The following is a 24,272-nucleotide window of genomic DNA, read 5'->3' as shown; positions in this document are numbered from 1 at the left end:
CACACACACACTGACACACACACACACACTGACACACTGACACACACACACACACACTGACACACACACTGACACACACACACACACTGACACACACACACACTGACTGACACACACACACACACTGACTGACACACACACACTTACTGATGCGCGCGCGCACACCCCCACACTGACTGAATGACTGACTGACTGCCGCACGCACACACTGACTGACTGAGGCACACACACACGCACACACTGACTGTGTGTGTGTGCGTCAGTCAGTCTGTGTGTTTGTGTTTTTGCGTCAGACTCACTGACGCGCGCGCACACACACTGACTGACTGACGCAAACACAATGACTGACGCACACACACTGCATGAAGCTGTAAAGGAGGGAGGGGGGGAACTGGATTGATGTGAATGGGGGACAAACAGAGAGAGGGGGAGGGGTGAGGAGAGAGAGAGGAGCGGGAACATTACATCCCGGGCAACGCCGGGTCTCTCAGCTAGTATAAAATAAACGTAAAGAGAGGGTGCATACCATTCAATGATGGATACAAAAAAAGGAACAACAGGACAGTCACTCTTATACTCCCAGAAAGTGAATATATATATCATTTACGTGAATCACTATCCGTATTTGAAGTGTGTGTGTATATAAATATATATATACATACAAATGAGCATACAGTAATATTTCCATTTGCTATTTGCCTTGCTATGGAGGGTTTTTGTGAAGTTATGTGAGTAAAAAAGTGACATATACATACATATATAATATATAATATATATATATATATATATATATATATATATATATATATATATATACAGTGGAAGTGTATTTATTTACCTACACACTCACTCCACATTTCAGTAACATACATATACATCTAAATAATATTCACATATACACGTTTGCTATAAATGGAATTATTACAATTTTACATTATATACACGTGCAATGAATGGAATAAACACTGTAATAAGTTTGAAATCGCCTATCCGAGCTGCTATGCATGGCTGATCCCTTTTCTCCAGCTTCCTTGAATGTACTACTGTATGAGGAAGATCATGTGACCAGATGCTAGTGCACGTTTAGAGAGAGGGAGGGCAGTGCTGACAAAGGGGTGTGCCTGGGTTTGTGACAGGACATGAAGGGGCAGTGCCTTAGCAAATGCTTGTTAAAATAGAATACAAGAAAATTGGTCTTTCAAAGTTGTTTTTTTAAAAACAGAAAATGCTAAAAGTATTATTTCTTACTACAGAACTGATTTATTAAAAAAAACACACATGCAGGATATAGACTGAACTGCAGCTTTAAGTAAATGAACCAGGTATAATACTCTCAAATAAAGAACAGCACAAATACAGTACATAACCCATTCAGCTAGATAAACGTGCATGATGGGACCAGCAGGGAAAGCACAAAAGGGGACAGCAGTGCCGCAATATATCTAGCAAACCGGTGAGGGGCTACTCCTGCATAACCGGAAGTTCAAATGCTGGGGTCTGAAGTCCTAAATCCGGACAGCGTAGCGTCCCGTGGCAAGGGGCCAAGGTTTTTATTTATTTTTTATTAATGATTTCAACATTGTATACGATAAATGGATATATTTTTGGGTATGCCGGAATGCTCTTTCTGGGGTCTCTCTCTCGTGTACATGTATCCACTACCCCTGAGCACCGTCACTAGCGTTATTATATGGAGCGTACTGTACTTAGTGGTCTATGTGGCACCTTGTTACACAGTTACCGCTGAGCAGGTGATTGTTTGGTGTATCACACAGGATGGTTTGCTCACAAAAACTAGCCAATTGTTCAGGTTTGCACTTAAATCTAAATATTAACATTAGAAGATTTGTGTACTCGCCGCTGTCATGTGACACCCAGTAACCAATACACACTGAGCGATGGCTCCTTGCGTTTGCAAAGATGTCTTGTGTGCTTTTCAACTGACATATTCCCTTAGTTAGTGCTTTATTGACACGAGGCCATGCAAGGCTTTTGTTGAGTTGCGGTCTGCTTATCCCCTTTAACAGCCAATGGATTTCGCTTTAGAAACAGCACGGCAGGTTTATAATCTGTGCACCGGTTTTGGCAGCAAAGGGGTAATTTATTTATTTTTGTATTTTTTACATCTCATTTTAAAAACAGTGAAATGTGTGTGTGGATCTCCCAATAAGGGCAGCCCTGCAATTCCTGTTGCCAGGGGCAGCCTTGCGTTCAGAGCCGGACTGGTTCCCATGAGTAAGGAGTGCAAGGGGGAGTCACTTGAGCAGCTTGTATTTCTTCAGATACTGGTGCACTTCTTCCTTGGGATACGGTCTCAGGGCGATGCAGGTAGCGATGTTTTCCGGCTGCTCTATCCACACTTTGTGATCTATGTTGGCCTGCTTCAAAGTCTCAGCTAAATTGGTCAATGTTACCTCATTGGGAACCTAGGAGGCACAAATACAGATCAGCATAGTACATTCGATACCAAAAAATACCAACCCACCTCCCTTTCACCGCTCCGTCTATCTTTCACTTAATGCGGCAACACAGCCTGCAAATTAAAATGACCATGTTTAGCTATTTGCAGTAATCAATATGCTGCACAAAGCCTGTGTTTGTCTAGATTGCTGATACTGATGTAGTGAAAGATGGGGATGTGGGTTGATGTTTTTTACTTTTGCATCTAAAGTCAGACCCATTAAATTAGATTGCTATGTATTGGATGCCCGTACCAAACGGTGCTCTCTGGAACTTCAATGTATTAGCCTTTATTTAGAAGATGCCAGCACATATTACATCGCAGCACAAAGGTGAACTACAACAAGTATACAAAACAATACCACGAGACACCTGCCTTACGGGGGAGCATCCTATCTGAAAAGGTCAAGTAGTGATCCTTATTGCCACTGGCCCAAAGCGCCTGCTGCAGGAGTGCTCAAACTCAGTCCTCAAGGGCCAACAGGACAGGTTTTAAGGATCTCCTGGTTTTAGCACAGATGGCACAATCAAAATGACTGAGCCACTGATTGAGCCACCTGGGTTGAAGCAGGGATATCCTTAAAACGTGGCCTGTTGGTAGCCCTTAAGGACTGAGTTTGAGCACCACTGCGCTTACTGCATATCCCTGTGCTAAAACAAATGTTCAACTCCATTTCAAAATGGAACCAAAATCTTCAGTAAAGCAAAGACAACTTCACAGCATATTGAATAAGGGCTAGGTAGATGAGGTAAAGGACCAAGGGGCGTGGGGCAGCGTTCTTGCGCACACCCCTTGCCCCCAAACAATGTGAGGAGAATAGAGACACCTTAGTTAACATTACACTGCACCACATTTTATGACGAGATTAGCAGGTCCATGCTATATTTATTTATAAAAATATTTTACCAGGAAGTAATACATTGAGAGTTACTGTACCTCTCGTTTTCAAGTATGTCCTGGGCACAGAGTTAAGACAAATAATACATGTTTACAAATACAGTTACATAATGAGCAGGGTATACATTATATACAAGACATTGCATGCACAGTTAGAGATAATTTATATTTTGGGCGAAAGAAACAGTTACAAACCAGATTAAAATGTGTGACAGCCTTAGATCTGAAAGAACTAAGCCTGGTGGTGGCTGTGAGAGTCCCTGGTAGGTTGTTCCAGTTTTGGGGTGCATGGTAGGAGAAGGAGGAACGTCCGGATACTTTGTTGAGCCTTGGGACCATGAACAGTCTTTTGGAGTCTGATCTCAGGTGATAGGTGCTGCATGTGGTAGGGGTGAGGAGCTTGCTCAGATAGATGGGTAGCTTGCCCATAAAGAATTTGAAGGCCAGACAGGAAAGGTGAACTTTGCGCCTAGACTCGAGTGATGACCAATCTAGTTCTTTGAGCATTTCGCAGTGATTTGTGTTATAGTTGCATTGGAGAACAAAACGACAAATTGAGTTGTAGAGGGTGTTAAGTTTGCTAAGGTGGGTTTGACGTGCTGAGCCATATACTATGTCTCCATAGTCAATAATTGGCATTAGCATCTGCTGTGCGATACGTTTTCTGACCAGGAGACTTAGGGAGGATTTGTTCCTGTAAAGTACCCCTAGTTTGGCATAGGTCTTGGTTGTCAGGGTATCAATGTGCATCCCGAATGTTAAGTGGGAGTCAAACCATTTGCCCAGGTATTTAAAACTAGTAACAGGAGTTAGGCTGGTGTTAGTGTTGGTTCTAATCTGGAGCTCAGTCACTGGAAGCTTTAAAAATTTAGTCTTGGTCCCAAACACCATTGTTACAGTCTTGTCAGTGTTTAAAAGCAGTTTGTTTTGGGAAATCCAGTTTTCGAGTCTGAAAAAGTCAGACTGAAGTATGTGTTGAAGGTCAGAGAGGCTATGGCTGTGTGCATATAGGATTGTGTCATCTGCATACATGTGTATTAAGGCTTCCTGACAAGCTGTGGGAAGATCATTGATGAATACTGAGAAGAGTAGAGGCCCCAGAACAGAGCCTTGCGGGACGCCACAGGTGATATCCAGGGGGTTAGAGTTAGAGCCAGAGATGGACACATGTTGGGATCTACCTGATAGGTAGGACTGAAACCAGTTTAAAGCATGCTTCCCTATTCCAGAGCTCTGGAGTTTGTTGAGCAAGATAGCATGATCAACAGTATCAAAAGCCTTTGCAAAATCTAGGAATACTGCACCAGTGAGTTGACCCCGTTCCATTCCACACTGGATTTCATTGCAAACTTTTAGCAGGGTAGTTACGGAAGAGTGTTTGGGGCGAAAGCCAGATCGGAATTGGCTAGGGAAATTTGTCTTGTTATAGTAATCGCTTAATTGGGAGTGGACACATTTTTCCATGACTTTGGATAGAATTGGGAGATTGGTCTGTAGTTTGAGACAGTGTTTTTGTCCCCACTTTTGAAGATTGGGACAACTCTGGCAGCTTTCCAGGTCTTAGGGATATGGCCTGCAGACAGGATAGAGTTGACTATGGAAGCAATTGGTTTGGCAATTGCTGGGGCACCAAGTCTTAAGAACATAGATTGTAGTAAGTCAGGTCCACATTGGCTGCTTAGTTTTAATTTGAGAAGCGCTTGTGTAATCTCCTCTTCGGATACTGGGCCAAATTGAAAATTGTGGGCAATGTTGTGAGGGGGTGGGGCTATAGGGGTACTCCCAGGATGAGATTCAGGTTTGTGGTTTGGGTTGCGTTTTACTAATAAGTTAGTAGCACACCCCACAAAGTAATCATTGAATGCATTTGCAATGTCGGTGGGGTTTGTCAGACTAATATCGCCCTCAGGCCTCGGCCAGGCTTACCGCTGGCGTGCTGAGGCTCAGGGAAAGTGGGTGCTTTCCCTGGCCTTGCGGTTGCTTGCCCGGCGCGCCGTCAGGGGGCGGGCCAATTGTGTCACAGAGCTGGTTCGCCCTCATTGGGCGAACCGCTCACGTGACCGGCCTGTCGCGCCGGCAAGCGGGGGAATTTTAAATGCCCCCAAGACCTACGCTTCCGCGCGCTTGCGGAAGCGTAGACGAGCACCTACTAAAGCCGCTCTAATTGCGGCTGTAGGTGCTCAGTGCTGAGCGGGTGCGCGCCTCAGTGCGCTTCCGCCAGCAAGCAAGTAACATGACCGAGGCCTTAGTGATATTACTTGGGTGTTGATGGTTAGAAGGGTGGAATATGTTGTTGATAACCTTCCAGAACTTAGCTGGGTTTGATGTATTCTGGAGGAGATTGTCAGAGTAATACTGTGCTTTTGCATGCCTTGTTTGCCTTGTGCACATGTTCCGCAGGCATCTGTAGTGATTGAGATCCTTGGTAGTGCCAGTTATTTTGTGGCTTTTCCACAAGGCATCCCTGAACTGGTAGAGTGCTATAAGGTCAGGTATACTCAGCATACTATTCAGAATTTGTGGCAGGACATGTTATATACAGTATAGGAATAATAAAATTATAGGGCTATTCCATGGAAATAAGCAGACAATTTGATCACCGTCGCCCTTATTTTCTGCCTCCAATATTTTCTTTTATGTTAATATAACTGCTTGCTCACTTTCTACAAATTATCTTCAATTTAGATCTTGGACCGTTTCCATAATGCATAGATTTCCCCCCCCACCCCCCAAATCTCATTTTACACTTTCCTATTCCCTCACTCAGTTCTCGGTGATTTACACAAGGGGTGCACAACTCGTCCTCAATCATCACCAACAGGTCAGGTTTTCAGGACACCCCTGCTTCAGCACAGGTGGCTCAATCAGTCCCTGCTTCAGCACGTCTTCGACTGAGCCTCTGATCGAGCCACCTGTGCTGAAGCTGGGATATCCTGAAAACCTGACCTGTTGGGGGGCTTGAGGACCCCTGATGTACACTTTGAACTAAAATGCCCCTCAGTAAATACAATATTTTGCTAAGGAGGGCTTTAATTGTGCATTTTGGTAACAATTACATTTGAAGGTCACAATTTCCCACCAGGATTGCTGCTCATCGGTTCTGAAATACATGTTCAGTTCCATAACAGGGCTGTCCCACTTCCAAGGACAATTCAGAATGTTTCCAGCCTCACCACACATTTACAAATGGGCTTGGATGTGGAGATACAAAGCAGGCAATATTAAGTACCCCCCTCTTCTACATGTATCTTTCCCCTCCCCTGATATATATATATATATATCTTTTTAAATGATATATCCTGTCACTGATGTTTCCATTCTGTCCATCATTACTCATCTGCCGCGTTGGATACGGATTTAATCCTCTTGGAAGCCGCAGGCTGCTGCTCTGACATCCTTACATTATAAAGCAACAATGAAACTTCCTCCACTCCCAGTTTTGGCATTTCGGGCTGGTAACGATATGGAAGAATGCAGCAATCAACTGGGTGCCCTGGTCCTGGAGACACTGTATATTCATTCACGGCTGGTTGTGATACCAGATGAGAGTAAAGGTGAAATCACACGCAGAGAACACGGCTAAATCTGTGCGTGTTATGTAGGTGATCAATTGGACTTTCCCGCTCCCTTTATTTTAATTATTATTACTACCGTAGGTGGGAAGCAGTGGGGTCTCCAGGGCTGAACCTCTGGGTACCCTCTGATTCCCGATGTACTTGCATGGGAAGGGGCTACCAGTAGCCGCTCCAGCTGTGTACAGAACATGTCTGTTTAAAGCAGCAGAACAGGCTGCATTGCATTTTAAATTATGAGTATATTTTTTTGATTACAGAATTGAAGCCAGGTTTTTTTTTTGGCGCTGAGCTGCATTCATTTCAGCTCCGGGGACCCCCTGCTTCCTGAGATACATATCTCCGTAGCAGGTGCCGATAGCCCTACAGCCAGGGAACCTCTGAGGGGTTAATACTCGGTGAGCTGGTGGGCCCCTCTGGCAGGGAAGGGGTTAATACTCGCTGAGCCCCTCTGACAGGGAAGGGGTTAATACTCGCTAAGCACGGTGGGCCTCTCTGGCAGGGAAGGGGTTAATACTCGCTGAGCACGATGGGCCCCTCTGGCAGGGAAGGGGTTAATACTCGCTGAGCACGGTAGGGCGCATTAAATGGCGGCCCCTCCTCTCTCACCTGCAGCACCACCTTGTGCATGCTGTCCAGCCCCTGCAGGTAGGCCCGGGTGTGCGGGTGCTCGTAATGCACATGGACGGCGGCCGTGGCTGCGTGGCAGGCCTGCGCCACTAGGGCCCCCAGGGGCCACCCGAGGCCGGCCTGTAGGTCCCCGCGGAGCACCACGTACTGCACTAGCCCGGAGGAGGGGGCCGCCATCATGCCCGTGACGTCACTGACACGCATACTCCACCGGCGCGAATGTCACCGACTCCCAGCCAATCACACCCGACTCTGTTTTCAAAGCGAGGCGTGTAACGCATGGGTTTACATCACGCAGGGGGGGGGGGCGCTCGCCTTTCCAGCTGTAGGATTGTCAGGGAGGCGGAGTTGGGCAGCGTTACGTCACATGCGTCCCCTGCGCGCGCGGGGATGAGCGGGAGATTTGAACCGGGGGCGCGCTGTTCGGAACAGTTATAACGGCCGCGGGAAGCCGGACCTGTCCCTGACTTTAACCCGAGGCCTTTCCCCACCCTCCAGTAAGTGGAGCTGATCCCGCAGGTTCATATCACACGGACACCCGGCATGTGGTGCCAGGGCTCTGCGGGATATAGTATTTATTCTCTGAGTACGCCCTCTATCCAGCAGCGCGCAAGCTTCTTCAGCTGCGCCCCCCTGCCGCCTCCCCCAGTGACTCGGGGGTCAAATGACGTCGCGGATCATGTGACGTCACGTGACCCCGCCACGGCATTTGACGTCGCGTTACCATGGTGACGCGTCGCCGAAGACCCGGCAGAGAACAGGTAAGGGTATTTATGTATAAAATGTGTTACCAGGCAATAATACATTGAGCGTTACCTCTCGTTTTCACGTATGTTTGTCATCATAACTCTGTGCCCAGGACATACGTGGAAACGAAAGGTAACTCTCAATGGTAACTGCCTGGTAACACATTTTATACATAAAGGGGCAAACAAAACAGGACAGTATTTAAAAGTGGCTAATACCTCCCTTGATGTGTTTTTGTATTATTTACCAGGTGGGAAGCACCCCTTGCTAACCATATAATAATAATAATAAAACCTCTGGTGTTGGTCTCAGCTCAGGGGATCCCCTGCTTCCCAAGATGTTTTCCTCGCAAGGGGCTGCCATAGGCTGGCCACCCGACATCCAATCTTAAAGGCCTCGCGTCCCACTGACCAATAGGAAGCCCCGACGTCATCCCTTGCGTCTTGCTGTTGGTCCGCGTGATGCAGGAGGTAACGGTACGAGCATCTCCGGTATGTATGTATCTCGGGAAGCAGGGCGTCCCCGTAGCTGAAATTAACACGGTTTAGCGCCGGAGAGACCCTGATCACACCTAGAAGGGAAATATTTATTTAGAGCCAGGGGTGCGCAAACTCGGGGGGAGGGATTTTCTAGGGAGGGGGATTGCGGTGGTTGCAATGACCCCGCGCTCTTCCCCAAGGCATTTAAATTAAATGCCAGGAGAAGTGCGAGGCCTCTGTAACTCACTTACCTGCTCTCAGGCAATGCGTCACCATGACAATGTGGGGTCAAATGACGCCACCAAAGCCCGAGAGCACATATGGAGGGGGGGCGCGAGCTGAAAAGTTTGCGCACCCCTACTTTAAGGTATTGTAGATGTTGTAATGAAAAATGTTTGTTACCCTTTTAAGGGCTTTTTAGCAGCAATGCAATGCTCTGCACCCAAATGTGTGTTTGGGAGTTTTAACCATGTACTCTGTTTTTTGTTCTGAAAAAGCCCAATGGTTTGCAATCCTAGAGAAGCTGTCCAGTGAATAATAAATATTTGAGCACAGCATTGAGCATGGAAGAGGTTCAGACGCGCTTCAGAGAAGGTAAATCACAAGTCAACTGCTATTTTTTATTTCTATTTTGTGTAATTACTCTGCTATTTCCAGAATTTCTTGCAAATGAAAAAAAACACTTGTGAGCAGATTCACGCGTCTCACAGGTCTGCAACCCTGCCCTTCCCCATTATCTCCTGACACAGTGCTTCCACTGCAGACAGGGATTCTGGGAAATTACATGCAAATGAGCACACAGTGTCACCTTTTGCTTGAAATCCATTTTAAAATGGACCCCTATAAGCTTATGTCTGCCGCATTACACAGCTTTTCAGCACAGCCTGGGTTACAAAAGTGCAGAGCCAGTAACCTACTCACACACGGCTATTTCAACCTTTTGGGTCTCATCAGTGTCAGGCTGGTTATAACTGGCTTTGTAAATTGAAGCTGGGAAAGGTTTCAACAACACTTTTTTAAATAAGTTATGGTGGGTAAAAAAAAAAAGAGTAACCTTGTGAATAATGCAGCTGTAATTCTCCGTTCAGGTAACTAATTTACTGCTTTGCATTGCAGAGATTATAGCAACTGCAATGTAAAGATTGCAATATACCAACTGAAATCTAGAATCTATAGAAGTATATCTACCATAGGTTTTTAAAAAAAAATATTAGTGAAAATATACGTATTTGATGTGCAGAATGTAGATGTGTTTGGATAAGTGGCCTTGTCTAATTGTTACTTGTTGGAAAGGTGTGCTGTCTCATCTGGAACAGCTGGAGGCCTTGTCCCGTAATCTGGCTGTTAAACAAGATGGGACCAGACGCCAGCACGATGCCCTGGAGAAGATGCGGGACACTATTTACAGGCTGAGAAACCAGAGAGACGAGCTGAAGACCAAAGTTAAGCTGCAGAAAGCCGAGGTCTGGAGCTCCTTGTATAAACAGCTGTTACAGCAACACATGGGATTTGGGGTTCTTGTGGTAAAGAATTGCAAGGAGAGGCTCCTTAAACATCTATAGTCATTTATTTTATTATTGTGTGTGGGTTACAAATATCTTGACCGTCTCCACATACTTTTGTGACTAAGTATGTTTTAAAATGGGTCGCATTCGCTTCAATCATCACGGGAAAATGTTCAGAACAGGCGGTCTCAAACTCCCTTATCGGGGCGTGTTCATAGGACCACTATACTTGTACATAGCTCTGTTTAATTTTCTCTCTTCATACATGTTTAATCGGTAATATAGAAAGTAGTGGTACTGTGGCTCCTAATTCTAAAACCAATGAACATTGCGGAGACGCTCCTTGGATCTTATGTTAGAAAGGTTTATACAATATCTATGTATTTTTTCTTGATAAAATATGTAGTGCTACATTTCTGCAAGGATTTATGAACTTGCTAAAGGTGCCATCCTTAGGTCATGTTTAATGTCGTGTTTAAACGGTGTTTACATTCTGCCTGTTGTCCTGTATGCAGCTCCATGCATTAACCGCACAGGAAGATGTCAGCCAAGGTGTTGTACATACAGCAGATCACACCCAGCAGGCGCTCCTGGAGATGAGGCTGGAGGAAGTGAAGGCGATGCTAAAGGTGTATTGGCTCACAGGTATGGCATACATATGCCCATAATCCAGTATTCTCTCTAACTGTCCTGAAATGTCTGTAAATTGAATGTACAACCTCCGTTATGATGACAATACGTGGTTGCATTAAATGAACACTGCCCAGCACTTATCACCTGAGATCTGACTCGAAAAAATTGCTCACGGTCACAAAGTTCAACCCCTAATCCGGTTGCTCCTTCTCTTACCGTGCACCTTACTTGGAACAACCGATCCAAGACTCTCAAAACCGCCCTCAGTTTAAGTTCTTTCCCAATTCACATGGATGCTTTCCTCGAATACTGTAAAGGTTACATTCAGATTTTCTATGGCGTGACAGGTGGGTGCTGTGGAAAATAATAACATACACGTGAAAATAAAACACACACTGACGTTGATCATCTTCAGAGAGGCCTAACAAATACTGCTCCCATTTTAAAGGCTCAGTCTCGCTTAGCTTGCATATCCTAGCCCAGGAGACCAGTCGAAGACTGGGCCACCTGTGCTGAAGCAGGGATATCCTTGAAACGTAACCTGTTGGCGGCCCTTTGGGACTGGAGTTGGCCACTCCTGCCCTAGCCCTTTCCCTGGCAGTGGCCAGCAAGGCAATGCTTTCCGGTGGCTGACAAGCCTTTCTATTAGTGGATCACAATGAAATACTGCAGAGTGTTTTACATGACCAGTGCTTGCATTTAATTGAAACTCCATCATATGATCTTCCATGCTTAAAATTGCCAACATTTAATAGTGCACCACGTTGGTTCAAACTAAATTGGATTTTTCCTTTAGTTTTGTATTTTTTTAAGAACACATTATTCATTGAATTTAATACTGCTTGGTAGTATTCACATATGTGATCTATGTTTTCAGGCTCTTGGCCTACAAAGGGTTGTCAGGTGTTTTAGTGTGTGTGTGTGTGTGTGTGTGTGTCAGATGACGTAACTCATTGAATTTAATTCTGCTTGCATCCGCCTGGACGCTTTTTTTGCATTTGTTTTAACGCTGGGAGGATTTTGCTGTGAGGGAGTTGGGAAGTACCATAGTCCCATTTTGTGGTGACTATGGGAATGGGCCTGTAGAAGGGGTAAGTGACCCCGAAACGTTGCCCCCTGCATCTCACCGCACCCACTTCCTTCCCTGTTAGGGATTTCTTTATCATATCTTTCACTTTTTGTGATGTCACATTTCCCCCTTCCCTCCCCATCCCTCCCACTCCTGTTCATATTTTGTGATTTGCGTTTTTTTGCACATTGTCAATTCATGTTCTTCACTTTTGCTCATTAATACATATCATCAGCATTTCAAGTATCATTGATTCTTTTGTATTCATTCGGAGTGCGGGGAACACTTTTTGTGTTCTATATGTCCTTAAGAGAGATTAGGGGTCTCTTCATTGTTCCCCAGCACCCACCACCTACTTATACCCCTAATATATTTAATACATTAGGTACAGTACTGTATGGGCTCCCGTCTGCCTCCAGATCAAAGCTTTCTGCTTAGGCTTGCTCTGCAACTTCAATTTATAGAGTGTCTGTCTACATCCTAGTTCTCCATCAAATGTGGTTGCAGCCAATTATAACCGGTTTGCTTTTTATGGTACTTATAACGATGAAAATGGGAATATTAAAGTGACTTTCAGCATTATCTTATTTCCTGTGACCAGTAATCACAGTGTGTGTGTGTGTGTGTGTGTGTGTGTGTGTGTGTGTGTGTGTGTGTGTGTGTGTGTGTGTGTGTGTGTGTGTGTGTGTGTGTGTGTGTGTGTGTGTGTGTGTGTATATACATTTAAATAGTACAGACCAGACTACTGGACAGGGTGCAGCTATCAGAATACATATACAGTGCTTTAAAATAAAAGTTACAAAAAATTAGGTACACCATAAATATGCAAAAGATGTAGGGCCAATAAAATAATCTTTTATTGGCCCTACATCTTTTGCATATTTATGGTGTACCTATTTTTTTTGTACCTTTTTTTAAAGCACCGTATAGGTATTCTGATTACTTAAAAGACCAATACCTGGCCCTTGTGGGGTTTTTTTCTCCATTTCTTTTCACATAGGCATGAAGCAGGTGGTCTCCGGAGCGGAACCCCATTCATTTCCATTGCTTCCTGAGATACTTACCTCCAAAGGGGGTGCCAGTATCTTGGCCCAGTTTAAAGCTCCCGTGAAATGCGGGCCAATAGGAAGCCGCACCAGATGACGTCACATGATCCCCGCTAGCCAAGCGGTTACCAGCAGCCCCTGTGGAGCTATCCCCGGAAGCTGGGCATCCCCAGAGCTGAAATGAATGGGGTTCAGAGACCCCTTGCTTCTAATCTATGTTAAAAATGGAAAGAAAAAAAAAGATGCAATCTTGGTTTCCTCTTTAATACTCTTTCTGGTGCCACAAGGAATGTGTCTGACGGAATAGCACCATTTAGTCCAATCTACGAATACATATTGTTTCTGCCATGTGTTGCTGTATCTCAGGTGTCCAGAGGGGACAGGGAGCGCAAAGTCATGTAAAATAGAAGAACATAAAACAAATGGTGCAATATGTCTTGAGTCTTTGTTTTGTATTGAATTTTCAATATCCCAATGAAATTTATACTCACAGATTACTGTGTTACGATGTATGTAAAGGTTTCTTTACACTCCAATCTCTATGGGTCTTTTTCAAGTGGGGAATCACTTATAGTAAAGGTTCTCACCGCATGTACCAGATGGAAAAAGAAGGAACAAACATAGTGCAAGATTGCCAGACACTTTATATCTGCAGAAAAAGTTAAAATTACACTCGTATGGTTTCAGATTTATATGCGCAGATCGATCAAAATTGATCAAACAGTAGCCTCAGAGGTTTCGGAGCGGTCTCTCTGCTCAATGCGTCCGGTACACTGTGACGTCCACGTCTTTCGGCTCCCGCACTTCTGGGTTCAATCCCCGGATGTAGACCCTGGAGGCTGCTCGAGATGAACAGATGCTGCTGTATGGAGCTTCTCTCTCGGTCACTGCTGGGCACTGGATTCGGATATCAGGATACTCTCTACGCGTTTCTCCTCCTTGGAGGTTTCTTCAGGTTGCTGTATCTCGCAAGGGTGTTCAAATGTAAAACGTTGAACCTTTTCAAAGCAAACTGTGTATTCCAGAAAGTGATTTCTCCTTTTTTGCTGTTCAAGGCATCAGTGGAAAACTGACCAAGAAAGGCGTTTGCATCTGTATCAGCACGGCCTTCGAAGGCACCTACCTGGATTCCTATTACCTAGATGTGGTTTTGCATCCGAATCTGCGGATTGGCCACAATTCTGTCCCCGTGTTTATTCCTCTGGAGCAGATAGCCAGGACCCACTTACAGGAAGACCTTAAAAGATTCCTGTTTGTTTTGTTTGAGCATTTGAATGCCTATGCTGGAAGGAAGTACCAAGCTGACCAACTTCAGGTAGGACCGTGGCAAAACCAGTGCATCGGTGTGTTTGTGTGTGACTGTTGCTTTTTGCAGCTGGTTAGTCCACTGGATAAAGCGGTGTAAACTGGACACACGTGTTATACTTGGTCAGTGTTTGCAGAGCAGATGTGTGCGTTTACATCAGGGCTGGGCAACTTTAGTCCTCAAGGGCCACCAACAGGTCAGGTTTTAAGGATATTGCTGCTTCAGCACAGGTGGCTCAGTCTCTGACTGAGCCACTGATTGAGCCACCTGTGTTGGAGCAGGGATATCCTTAAAACCTGACCTGTTGGTGGCCCTTGAGGACTGGATTTGCCTACCCCCTGATTTAGATCCATCTTCTGTGGCTCACACAATATAATGGATTGCTTCTGCTGGAAGATATTCTAATTACAGTTCCTAATAACAGACTCATTTCAGTTGTGTTTTGGCACAGCCTGGCCACCATGTCCTCTAAGAAATAATAGAAATGTAATGTGTTTTTTGTTCTTTTCTTCAAACGTGTATCAAAATTACATAGTTAAAGAGTTACATTATCACATAGTAGATGAGGTTGAAAAAAGACATGCGTCAATCAAGTTCAACCTATGCTAAATGTAGCCAACAGATACTTTATCCAATATCCATACTTACAGTATATTGATCCAGAGGAAGGCAAACAGTTAAATATGTAATTGTCTCATAAGGGAAAAATAAGACGTCCAACCTTTTTTTTGACCAAATCTATTGTATCTGCCATCACAGTCTCCATGGGTAATGAATTCCACATTATAACTGCGCTTACTGTAAAGAACCCTTTCCTTTGTTGCTGGTGAAATTTCCTTTCCTCCAACCTTAAGGGACGAACCCGAGTCCTTTGTACTGCCCGTGGGATGAATAGTTCTTTTGAAAGCTCCTTGTACTGTCCCCGAATATATTTGTATATAGTTATCATATCGCCTCTTTTCTAATGTAAATAAATCTAATTTAGCTAGCCACTCCTCATAATTTAGATTTTCCATCCCCTTTATTAATTTGGTGGCTCTTCTCTGCACTCTCTCTAGTTCCATAATGTATTTTCTAAGGAGTGGTGCCCAAAATTGTACTCCATATTCAAGGTGTGGTCTTAATAATGCTTTATAAAGGGGCGTAATTATGTTTACTTCCCTTCCACCCATTGCCCGTTTAATGCAAGATTAGATCTTGTTTGGCTTTGCAGCTACTGCATGACTTTGGGCACTATTCTAAGCCTGCTCTCTACAAGCACTCCTAAATCCTTTTCCATCAAAGATTCCCCCAATTTATCCCCATTTAATGTGTAAGTCGCCTATTTGTTTATTCTTGCATCCCAAATGCATAACCTTACATTTATCTGTATTAAACCTCATCTGCCATTTACCTGCCCACGTTTCCAGTCTCTCCAAGTCCTTCTGGAGAGAAATGACATCCTGCTCTGATTCTATTACCTTACACAATTTAGTATCATCAGCAAAGATGGAGACTTTGCTCTCGATGCAAACCTCAAGGTCATTAATAAACAAGTTAAAAAGCAGGGGTCCCAGTACCAATCCCTGAGGTACTCCACTCACGACCCTAGCACAACCTGAAAAAGTTCTATTTATGACAACCCTCTGTTTATCCTTCAACCAGTTTTCAATCCAGGTGCATATATTTTGACTGAGTCCAATTAGATTTATTTTGTACACTAACCTCTTGTGTGAAACCGTATCAAAAGCCTTTGCAAAATCTAAGTAGACCACATCAACTGCATTACCCTGGTCTAAATTCCTACTTACCTCCTCATAGAAACTAATAAGGTTAGATTTTTCTTTATTAGGTCCCCCAGCTACCCCTACCGTCACACCGCCTATAAACTTCTTCCTCAGTTAATGAATTGTTCGTTAATATGGAGGTTGTGGCTTCCTCCTGCGGCACTACTATTGCAATTGATTGGGTAAATACAGAGGCAAATAATTTGTTTAATACCTTTGCTTTTCCTTATCTCCAATAATCTGCCTGCCCATCTCGCACTAAAAGGGTCCTATATTTTCTTTTCTCATTTTATTTATTTGTTATTAAGGTACTTAAATAACTTTTTCAGGGTTGATCTTGCTTTCTATTGCAATCCTTTTTTCATTATCCATTTTTGCTAATTTGATTGCCCTTTTTTTGCTATTTTTGTTACATTCCTTATAATTCTGATACAATGCCTCCGTCCCTTCTGAATCTAAACTCCTGCCTCTTCTTGTCCATTTCCTCCCCTACCTGTTTATTTAGCCACATTGGTTTTGACTTATTTCTTTTACACTTATTATACACTGCTGAGTTTGCTTTTCTAACAATGTTTTAAAGACTGCCCATTTATCCTCTACATTTTCCCCTGCAAAAGCATCATCCTAATGTATTACTTGTAGATTAGACCTCAGTTTATTCAAATCTGCCTTTCTAACGTTTACGGTCCTAGTTGAAGCTAAGTCTTCTGTTTTTTTGATAATTTATTTCAAATGAGAACTTGTTATGATCACTGTTTCCCAAATGTACAGAAACAACATATGGGGCACAGACATAGGAGATAAAATATAAATAACAATTTATTGAAAGAAAATAAATGACTATTCACTCACAAGTTTTGTGGTATCTGTTTTCTGATTGTAGCTGGAGCCCCGATTTACCCGGATGCCAGAGAACTGCTGCTGGCACTCTGCTTTGTCACCTGTGTGCCTGGGTGCTCTGGCTTGTGCGCGCACTTTGCTGTTAGTCAGAGCGTTGTGAGCTTGATGGTGCGTGTGGCGGCCCCTGTTTGTCCACAGGGGTCGTTCCGGCGCTTCGTGTTTCTCCGTCTCCTCAACGGCGTCCGGTGACCGAACCGGAAGTGGCGTCTACTCCCGGATGTAAGGATCCCCCTCTGGCATCCGGGTAAATGGGGACTCCAGCTGCAGGCAACCAAACAGCTACCACAACACTTATGTGAGTGAACAATCATTTATTTTGTTTCAATAAATAGTTATTTATATTTTATTCTCTGTCTGCGCCCAATATGCTGTTTCTTTACATTTGGAGGTTATTCTATGTGGATTGGTGATCCTGGGCAGCACTCCTAGTTTAACACACCATTTGGGAAACAAAGGAAGACTTTGCGGATTGGTTAAAAACCCAACAGATTCACCTCGTCCTATCTCTATATGGATTGTGTGGAGTATCTGTACTGACTATTAATTTTTAAGTTAAGTGCATGCTGCTGCAATACATTATCTTTTTAAAGGATATAATCTATCAGTGGTTTTCATGATATTCTAGGATATTTGTTTTTCTTCATTTTCAACATTTGTGTATAATTTATGTATACATACACCTAAATGCCATTTAAAGTAGATCCAATAGGATTTGTCTAAACTTTATAGCTCCAACCCCAACTCGGAACCAGCGCACCGTCATACACTTAGGTGTTTATTTGTTTATGATCACTGTTGCCCAAATGTTCCAGGACTTGAATATTTGTTATTACTTCTACATTGTTTATTACCAAATCCAGTACTGCCCCTCTCCTGGTTTGTTCCTCAATAATTTGGGTCATGTAATTGTCTTTAAGCACCCCCAAAAACCTGTTTCCTTTTGTTGTAATGCTAATCTCATTGCCCCAGTCTGTCTGGATAATTAAAATCCCCCGTTATGCAAACATGACCTAGTTTTGACGCCTTCTCCATTTGCAAAAGTATTTTAGCGTCCTGTCTCTGTCAACAGGTCCTTCCTGAGGCCATCATTTCTGGGAGCCCACAGAGGAATTCATTATGCACTGTGCTAACCTTTCAGTATGATTTTAAACTGGAGGGCTGTGCTTTCCGTTTTCGCGCCAAATTGCTTTATGGCGACGTCACTCGCTGTCTCCCGACGGAAGCTATAATCACGTGCAAAGGTAAAGAGACATGCAGACTCTTCTAGGACTAAATGAATGACACGAGTCCTGAAGGGCCGTAATCGGCAGGCGTGCAGACATAATCGCAATTGGGATAATCGCCAGCACGATCATTTGTGGCTTGCTATGAATGATGAGGTTAACCCTGTCACTGCCAGAGGAGCCAGCAACACTTTGCAATGCTTTGCTGCCCCCGCTGGTAGTGAAGTGTTACTGCAGGGAGCCTTGAATAGAAAGGATGCTGGGCAGAATTAGACTAGGGCCCCGGTCACGGCGCTGTAATGCGCGCCCGCGCTTTTGGCTGCGCGTTCCGGCGATTCCCCGGTCTGCAGCTCACTGCAGGAGCAGAGACCGGGGGGGGCGTGGCGGAGGAGTGATGGGGGCGAGGCCATGACGTCACCCGGCAGGTTCGCCCTCATTGGCTGAACCGCCGGGGGGCGTGCCTAGCCGCTCGACGCGAGTTCCTGCTCTCAATTCTATTGAGAGCAGGAGTAGCTCTCGCGCGAGCGCTGCGGCCCCCCCTCGCAGCGGGCCCGGCGCCATTGTGGGGAGGGCTCTCGTGAGCGCAGCGGACGCTGTAGCAGGCAGCGGGGGCAAGGCCTTAGGTGTAGCAGTTTATTGCCCTATAATAAAAGGACATTTTGCCCCTGTTAAGTTCTGCTAGTGATCTTGCACCATTGCTTGAATTTCTGTAGGTTTTTGTAGAATGGTAAACTACACTTTGCAGTATCCCTTTTTTTCATGTATGTTTTATACAGCGGGGGGAGGGACGGATTCCATGTAATCTCAGAAACTTTCGTCTAGCCACTGCTGCATGATTTATATTCTTGTTCATTTTTATTTTTCAGAATCTGAATCATTTCTTCAAGAGAAAATATCCGCCCACTCCATATTGTTCCGCCAAAAACCCCTTCATAAAGCCCTGGAGTTTTGTAGGTCGGAAGGTGAAACTCTGAACCAAACGAGTGCTTCTGTAGCGGAGTAATGGACATGTAATAGTCCTTTCTTGGAAGTTCTTTCACTAATAAGCCTATAAACCGACTTCAGCCCTCTACGGAATCAGCAGAGGGACGCAATTCATGTATGAAGCTTGTTTTGAGATGCTTTACTGGACCGCAAGTCTTCTGTCCCTCTAGTAAAATAATATAAACCAGTCCTACCAAGCGGAAAGGAAATGATACAATTGTGTTGTGCCAGAAGTAATACATGACAAAAGGTTTATTATTGAATTTCAAAGCCCTTTTTTTAACTATCTAGGCTCCGATCCACAAAAGGGTGCCAAGAAAATAAGAATAGCTCAATCAGTATATTTTAGGTTTCCTTTGGGTATGAAGCATATACTGTGTATACCCTTTTTTTTAACCATGAAAGATAAATGAAGCCATCCTTTTAATGGCTGCATTATTATATAGACTCTTTAGAGCAGGGTGGCCAGCTCCAGTTCTCAAGGCCATGTAATTGGGATATCCCTGCTTCAGCTCAGGTGGCTCAGTCAATGACTGAGCCACCTGTGCTGAAGCAAGGATATCCTTAGAATCTGACCTGCTGGTGGCCCTTGAGGACAGGAGTTGGCCACCTGCTCTAGAGGTCTGTTCACAAGTTGTAAAAAATCATTAATATATTGTTAGCTGTCTAGCTAAAACAGACCCCTATATACTTGTGTCTTCTGCAATCTGACACATAATGTTGGAGATGTGTAAATATCCCTGAATACAGATGGCCTTAACATTTTAGCATTATCTCAAAATTGATGTACGAGTCTGGTCAAGAAACATCTTGGCTTTCATACCATAAAAATAAACAAAAACTGATTTCCATTAGACACACAATGATGCTTGTGTAAAAATAAAATATTATGGCTGTGATCAGAATAAAAAACCATGCCCATGGAGTTACTTGGTAAGCATTAATCCTGCCATCGTCACACCACCCTCAGACCCTTTATTAAACTGTTATGTTACGGGTGAAACGCGCTTGGGCTTATTGAAAGTAGGCTGTTTGAGTAAATTGTAGCAAGAATGCCATTTATTAAAAGCAGATACTGAAAAAGTACAGCAGAAGATATTGGTATTTAAAATACCTATTAGTCTTTCCAAGCCATCTGATGTTAGAGCCATTATATTCAGTCACTGACAGAGCCACCTTGTAAATATTTTCCATGTAACAAGAAGTCTTATTACATAAGCTAATCAAGGTTAACTTCTATTCATCATAGGAAGATACCCAAAAATATTTGTATTTGTCTACATAAAATAAATATGTTTTTATATTCTACCTGTTGTATTTGTGTAAGTTTTGTTTAGCTCTTGGATGAAAAGCGTATGTATAGCATCTGTATTGAGAACCTTGAGATCTCCAAAACAAAAATATTAAATATTGTACCACAGAGGCCTTCTTTTCCCTGGGTAACTATAAGCCGTATTAGGAAACGTGTGCTAATGTAGTCTCAGTATCTTGAAGGCGTTGTCCTCCATTTCCATCACAGTGGTCAGGCTGTAATTAATCGCAATTCACGTATTAAAAATTGCAATAGTTGAACATTTTTTTTTAGAGGCCATCATGGTTTAATGTACAGAAGAAAAACATTTTCCAGAGCAAAAGAAGTACTAGAACAAGACTTCATGCCATGATGGGGTAGACTTGAGCAATATGAGAGAGGTACTTCAAGAAAGTATAATTGGTGTCTGTAATACCCTCTCAGTGGAGATTTTGTGAGAAAATGCAGGAAACCTATTAAGAAACATGCTTGGAATGGACACATTTCCATCATAAGAGCTCCCGTCTAGCTGCAAGTCATGTAGGGCTCGTCAATGAACTTTCACAGTGGTCCATGCTATGTCAACTTCGTTATAATAATATAAAAAATTGTGCACATTGCTGGTCTGTTTCCTCTAGTAGAATTCTGAGCTGTGGATGTATCTTCTACAGCTTCTTAAGGGTTTCTAGACAACATGTACAGTACTTGAAGTCTGAGCCAAGTAGTGAAATGCGTAGGCGGTCCAAACAGTCATTATCTGCTTCTATATAATATATCTAGTTGACATCTTGTGTTTTCCAGTATTTGTAAAAGGAACAAAACTCTCGAAGGCATCAGGCCTATGACATCCATCATGCCTAATTATCCTTGGTTTTCCTTTTATATCGCCAGCCAACATGGCAATTGTTTCACTGTAGCACTTCTCAATTATACATCATTTTAGTTGGAAACAGACCGGTGTGCAAATCTGGAATTTCAGAATAGTCTTTCCCTGTCACTAAGGGGTTTCAGGCTAATTAGTTACAGCGCATCATCAGGAGCACGATATAATAGTTTCATATTTGTAAAAATATAGATCTAAAAAATAAAATAAAACCCCCTTGCAAGCAACAAAATGTCCTTTGTCTCCATTCACCTAAAAGTGCAATCTTGTCTACCCAGGTCCTGCTTTATTTTCTCTCTCAATGTTTCATAAAGGAGTTCTGTGTCCCAGGGCTGCTGCTGTAGAAATATCAGGGCGAGTGCTGTATTACTTCATATTGGGCTTGTAAGAAAAATTTAAAAAAATTGTCCAGTTGCAAAATTTCCCTGGGTGTTTATACCACAGACTCGTGGAAGCGAAGTGTTCAAATTCACTGGAAATTGAACATACAAAAGTATATTTCTTTGTGTTTTTTTTGCATTTTTCCTGGAGAGAAAGGGGGAGGAAAAAATGCCCGTGGGGAAGGCGAATGGGGAGCTCGAATGGATTTAGTTCTGGTGCAACAATTGGAGAATAAATGTTTTTTTTTTGTTTTTTTTGTTTTTTAAATGAACGATGGAGGTTTAATAAACAGTCTGGTTCTTTATCAATACCTGCAAATTCTTATTTAAAGCAGTAGCCGTGGTAACAGCAGCAGTGAGCAAGGTACAAGCAGTGTTTGGAAGGGAAATACTAGCTGACAATTAAAAATATAAACGTAGAAGATTTTTCTTGTGTGTGTATACTGTGTATATATATATATATTTTTTTTTATTTATTTTTTTACTTTTATCCAAATGTAATGAAATATATTGCACTCTTTGAAATCCTCCTAACTACACGGCAGCTTTTTCTTTCAGTAATAAACTAGCAGTAAAACAGCACTCCTGTTTAGGGGTTTCAGCTGTCCCAGTATACTGAAGATGCACCTCTGTTCTTCCACCAGCTCTGAGTCCTTTGCATTTCGTGGCATTCACTGCATAATATCGGTCCGGGCACATCACATTCTTTCAGGACGAAGTGGGCATTTCTTTTATCTTCTTTACAACGGCCCTGAATATCCTGCCGCGAGCGATATAGTGCTATCCTCTATAGCCGGGGTCGCCAACTCCAGTCCTCAAGGTCCGCCAACATGTCAGGGTTTCAGGATATCTCAGCTTCAGCACAGGTGGTGCAGTCATAATGATTGAGCCACCTGTGCTAAAGCTGGGCTATCCTGAAAACCTGGCTTGTTGGTGGCCCTTGAGGACTGGAGATGACCACCCCTGCTCTATAACATCTGCCAGTACCACACAAGGTCCTGTGTTTCTCTTCTCTGTATACTGCAAGGATCGGCAAACGCCCATGCATCAATTTCAGGAGCATAGCAGGAGCACCTCATTTCCCCGTCACAAGAAGCAGAAGCCGTAATGCCAGAGGAGGTTAAGCAGAAACGTTTTAAAGGCAACTCTCCAGAAAAAAATGTAATTAAAAGTAATATATATATATATATATATATATAATGTGTGTATTTATATTTTTGTGTCACTAAGGTGATTTCTGAAGTATTTTTCTTTGCCCGCGTCTGCGCTGTCTTCATTTCTTGGCTACATGGTTTCTTTGTACGATTCTGCTTGATGGGTTGATCCGCTATCAGGAGCTGTCCACTACTTGGTGTGGGAGGGTCACCGACGAGCCGTTCAGGAAGGAGCCTTGCTTGTCCCGTCCTTTCATGAAGAAAGTGAGCAGTTCACCTTTGCCCTTCACGTAAATGGGACCCCTCCGCACAAACCGAAAGCCGTACTCCTTAAGGATGTCGTGTGTGTCCTCCACAACCTTGAAAAAAGGGACAGTGAAACAATGTCAAGAAATTAGCTGCTAAACTGGGTCAAAAGCAGAAAAAAATGACGAAGGTGGAGTTCCTCTCCCAATATGACCAACTATCTTTAAATGTGTTGCCCAGTAGATCCCACAGTATGTAAACCTTATCTTTCTTCTAGCTGTTTCTTATTTGATTTTCTTTAAAGGCCCAAAGCCTCCAGTATAGTGTTCACATGGCAAAAAAACTCTGCTTCTTATTTGTATTTAACCCAACCCAGCTTGTCTCCATGCAGACCTCAAAGGACTTATCAGAGAAGCTGTCTTATTCCGAGCTCTTCTGAGAAAGGGCTTTGAAGTCTAGTGATGTCACAAAGTGGGAGGAGCTTAGCACCCATGTTATTATTTGTTATGAATACAGAAGTTTACAGATCCATGAGCAGGACTAAAACTAGAGGTGAAAACTGGCACCCTGTGGCACAGCACGGTGAATACATCCTACATAAATAAGGAAAGGGAACTGCATCTAGGAGCGATGCCCTGGCATTGTAATATTACTAACGTGCGTGTGTAACCCATCTTCCCCCACCTTAAAGGAGATTTCCTGCGGTTACCTGGTGATGGTGCTACCTGTTGGTTCACAGGAAGGCCCTGAGCATCCGCCGGTGTTGTTTGGGGATTAACAGGACAGGCTTTCAGAGCTGGGTGGTTCTTTCTCACTGGTACAGCGGCTCCATTCCCACAGGGCCTATCCTAGATAGTTGCAGTCCCTTGTGCTCTTTCTCAGCAAGATCACCTCGCAGCTTGCTGCTCTCTTTGTCCCTGGACTCAACCCACAGGGCTTGAGGCCCGAAAGGTCTTTCCCTGACTCCCATACCCCCTGGTGGAATATGGGAAAGCTGATCCCACTCCCCTGGGGGAGGGGATGGAAGGCTCCACACTTCCAACTCTGCCTACATTTAGGCTGCAGCCCCTTTTGTACCCAGGGGAGGGTCCTAGGTCTGA

General features: G+C 43.7%; 3 protein-coding genes across 7 annotated transcripts in view; 1 reads left to right on the top strand and 2 right to left on the bottom strand.

Annotated features, from left to right (window-relative positions):
• Positions 1 to 2,080: 2,080 nt before the first annotated feature.
• PTRHD1 (peptidyl-tRNA hydrolase domain containing 1) lies at positions 2,081 to 7,750 on the bottom strand. The gene is made up of 2 exons (XM_075598639.1): positions 7,540 to 7,750; positions 2,081 to 2,426 (listed from the first exon to the last, which is right to left on the bottom strand). The coding sequence occupies exons 1-2, from the start codon at positions 7,738 to 7,740 to the stop codon at positions 2,256 to 2,258; spliced, it is 372 nt and encodes a 123-aa protein (XP_075454754.1). The 5' UTR covers positions 7,741 to 7,750; the 3' UTR covers positions 2,081 to 2,255.
• Positions 7,751 to 7,860: 110 nt separating this feature from the next.
• On the top strand, positions 7,861 to 20,526 carry CENPO (centromere protein O). Of its 3 annotated transcripts, none has more exons than XM_075598635.1 (7): positions 7,861 to 8,057; positions 9,284 to 9,380; positions 10,080 to 10,249; positions 10,807 to 10,936; positions 14,095 to 14,354; positions 18,081 to 18,252; positions 19,101 to 20,526. In XM_075598635.1, the coding sequence occupies exons 2-7, from the start codon at positions 9,350 to 9,352 to the stop codon at positions 19,235 to 19,237; spliced, it is 900 nt and encodes a 299-aa protein (XP_075454750.1). In that variant the 5' UTR covers positions 7,861 to 8,057; positions 9,284 to 9,349; the 3' UTR covers positions 19,238 to 20,526. The 3 variants fall into 3 exon arrangements, with proteins under 3 accessions (XP_075454750.1, XP_075454751.1, XP_075454752.1); XM_075598636.1 differs by lacking the exon at positions 7,861 to 8,057 and adding an exon at positions 8,247 to 8,321; XM_075598637.1 differs by lacking the exon at positions 7,861 to 8,057 and adding an exon at positions 8,433 to 8,557.
• Positions 19,872 to 24,272, bottom strand: part of ADCY3 (adenylate cyclase 3) — a 251,630-nt gene continuing 247,229 nt past the window's right edge. For all 3 annotated transcript variants that reach the window (XM_075598633.1, XM_075598634.1, XM_075598632.1), the window contains exon 20: positions 19,872 to 23,285. In XM_075598633.1, coding sequence (XP_075454748.1) covers positions 23,103 to 23,285 — 183 coding nt within the window. In that variant the 3' untranslated portion in view covers positions 19,872 to 23,102. The remainder of the gene's footprint in view (positions 23,286 to 24,272) is intronic.

Source organism: Ascaphus truei, chromosome 4 (genome assembly GCF_040206685.1).
Source record: "Ascaphus truei isolate aAscTru1 chromosome 4, aAscTru1.hap1, whole genome shotgun sequence".
Classification (NCBI taxonomy): Eukaryota; Metazoa; Chordata; class Amphibia; order Anura; family Ascaphidae; genus Ascaphus; species Ascaphus truei.
Note: the sequence above shows the minus strand (reverse complement) of the source record. Positions and strands in the feature narration are given on the sequence as shown.

What these genes read in the sequence shown, in the direction of transcription:
- PTRHD1 (XM_075598639.1), bottom strand. Translation starts at nt 7,740, where the DNA reads ATGATGGCGGCCCCCTCCTCCGGGCTAGTGCAGTACGTGGTGCTCCGC. An exon ending in TGCACAAGGTGGTGCTGCAG is followed by an intron (nt 2,427 to 7,539) that starts GTGAGAGAGGAG and finishes TGTGCCTCCTAG; the next exon opens with GTTCCCAATGAGGTAACATT.
- CENPO (XM_075598635.1), top strand. Translation starts at nt 9,350, where the DNA reads ATGGAAGAGGTTCAGACGCGCTTCAGAGAAG. An exon ending in TCAGACGCGCTTCAGAGAAG is followed by an intron (nt 9,381 to 10,079) that starts GTAAATCACAAG and finishes CTTGTTGGAAAG; the next exon opens with GTGTGCTGTCTCATCTGGAA. An exon ending in AAAGGTGTATTGGCTCACAG is followed by an intron (nt 10,937 to 14,094) that starts GTATGGCATACA and finishes TTGCTGTTCAAG; the next exon opens with GCATCAGTGGAAAACTGACC.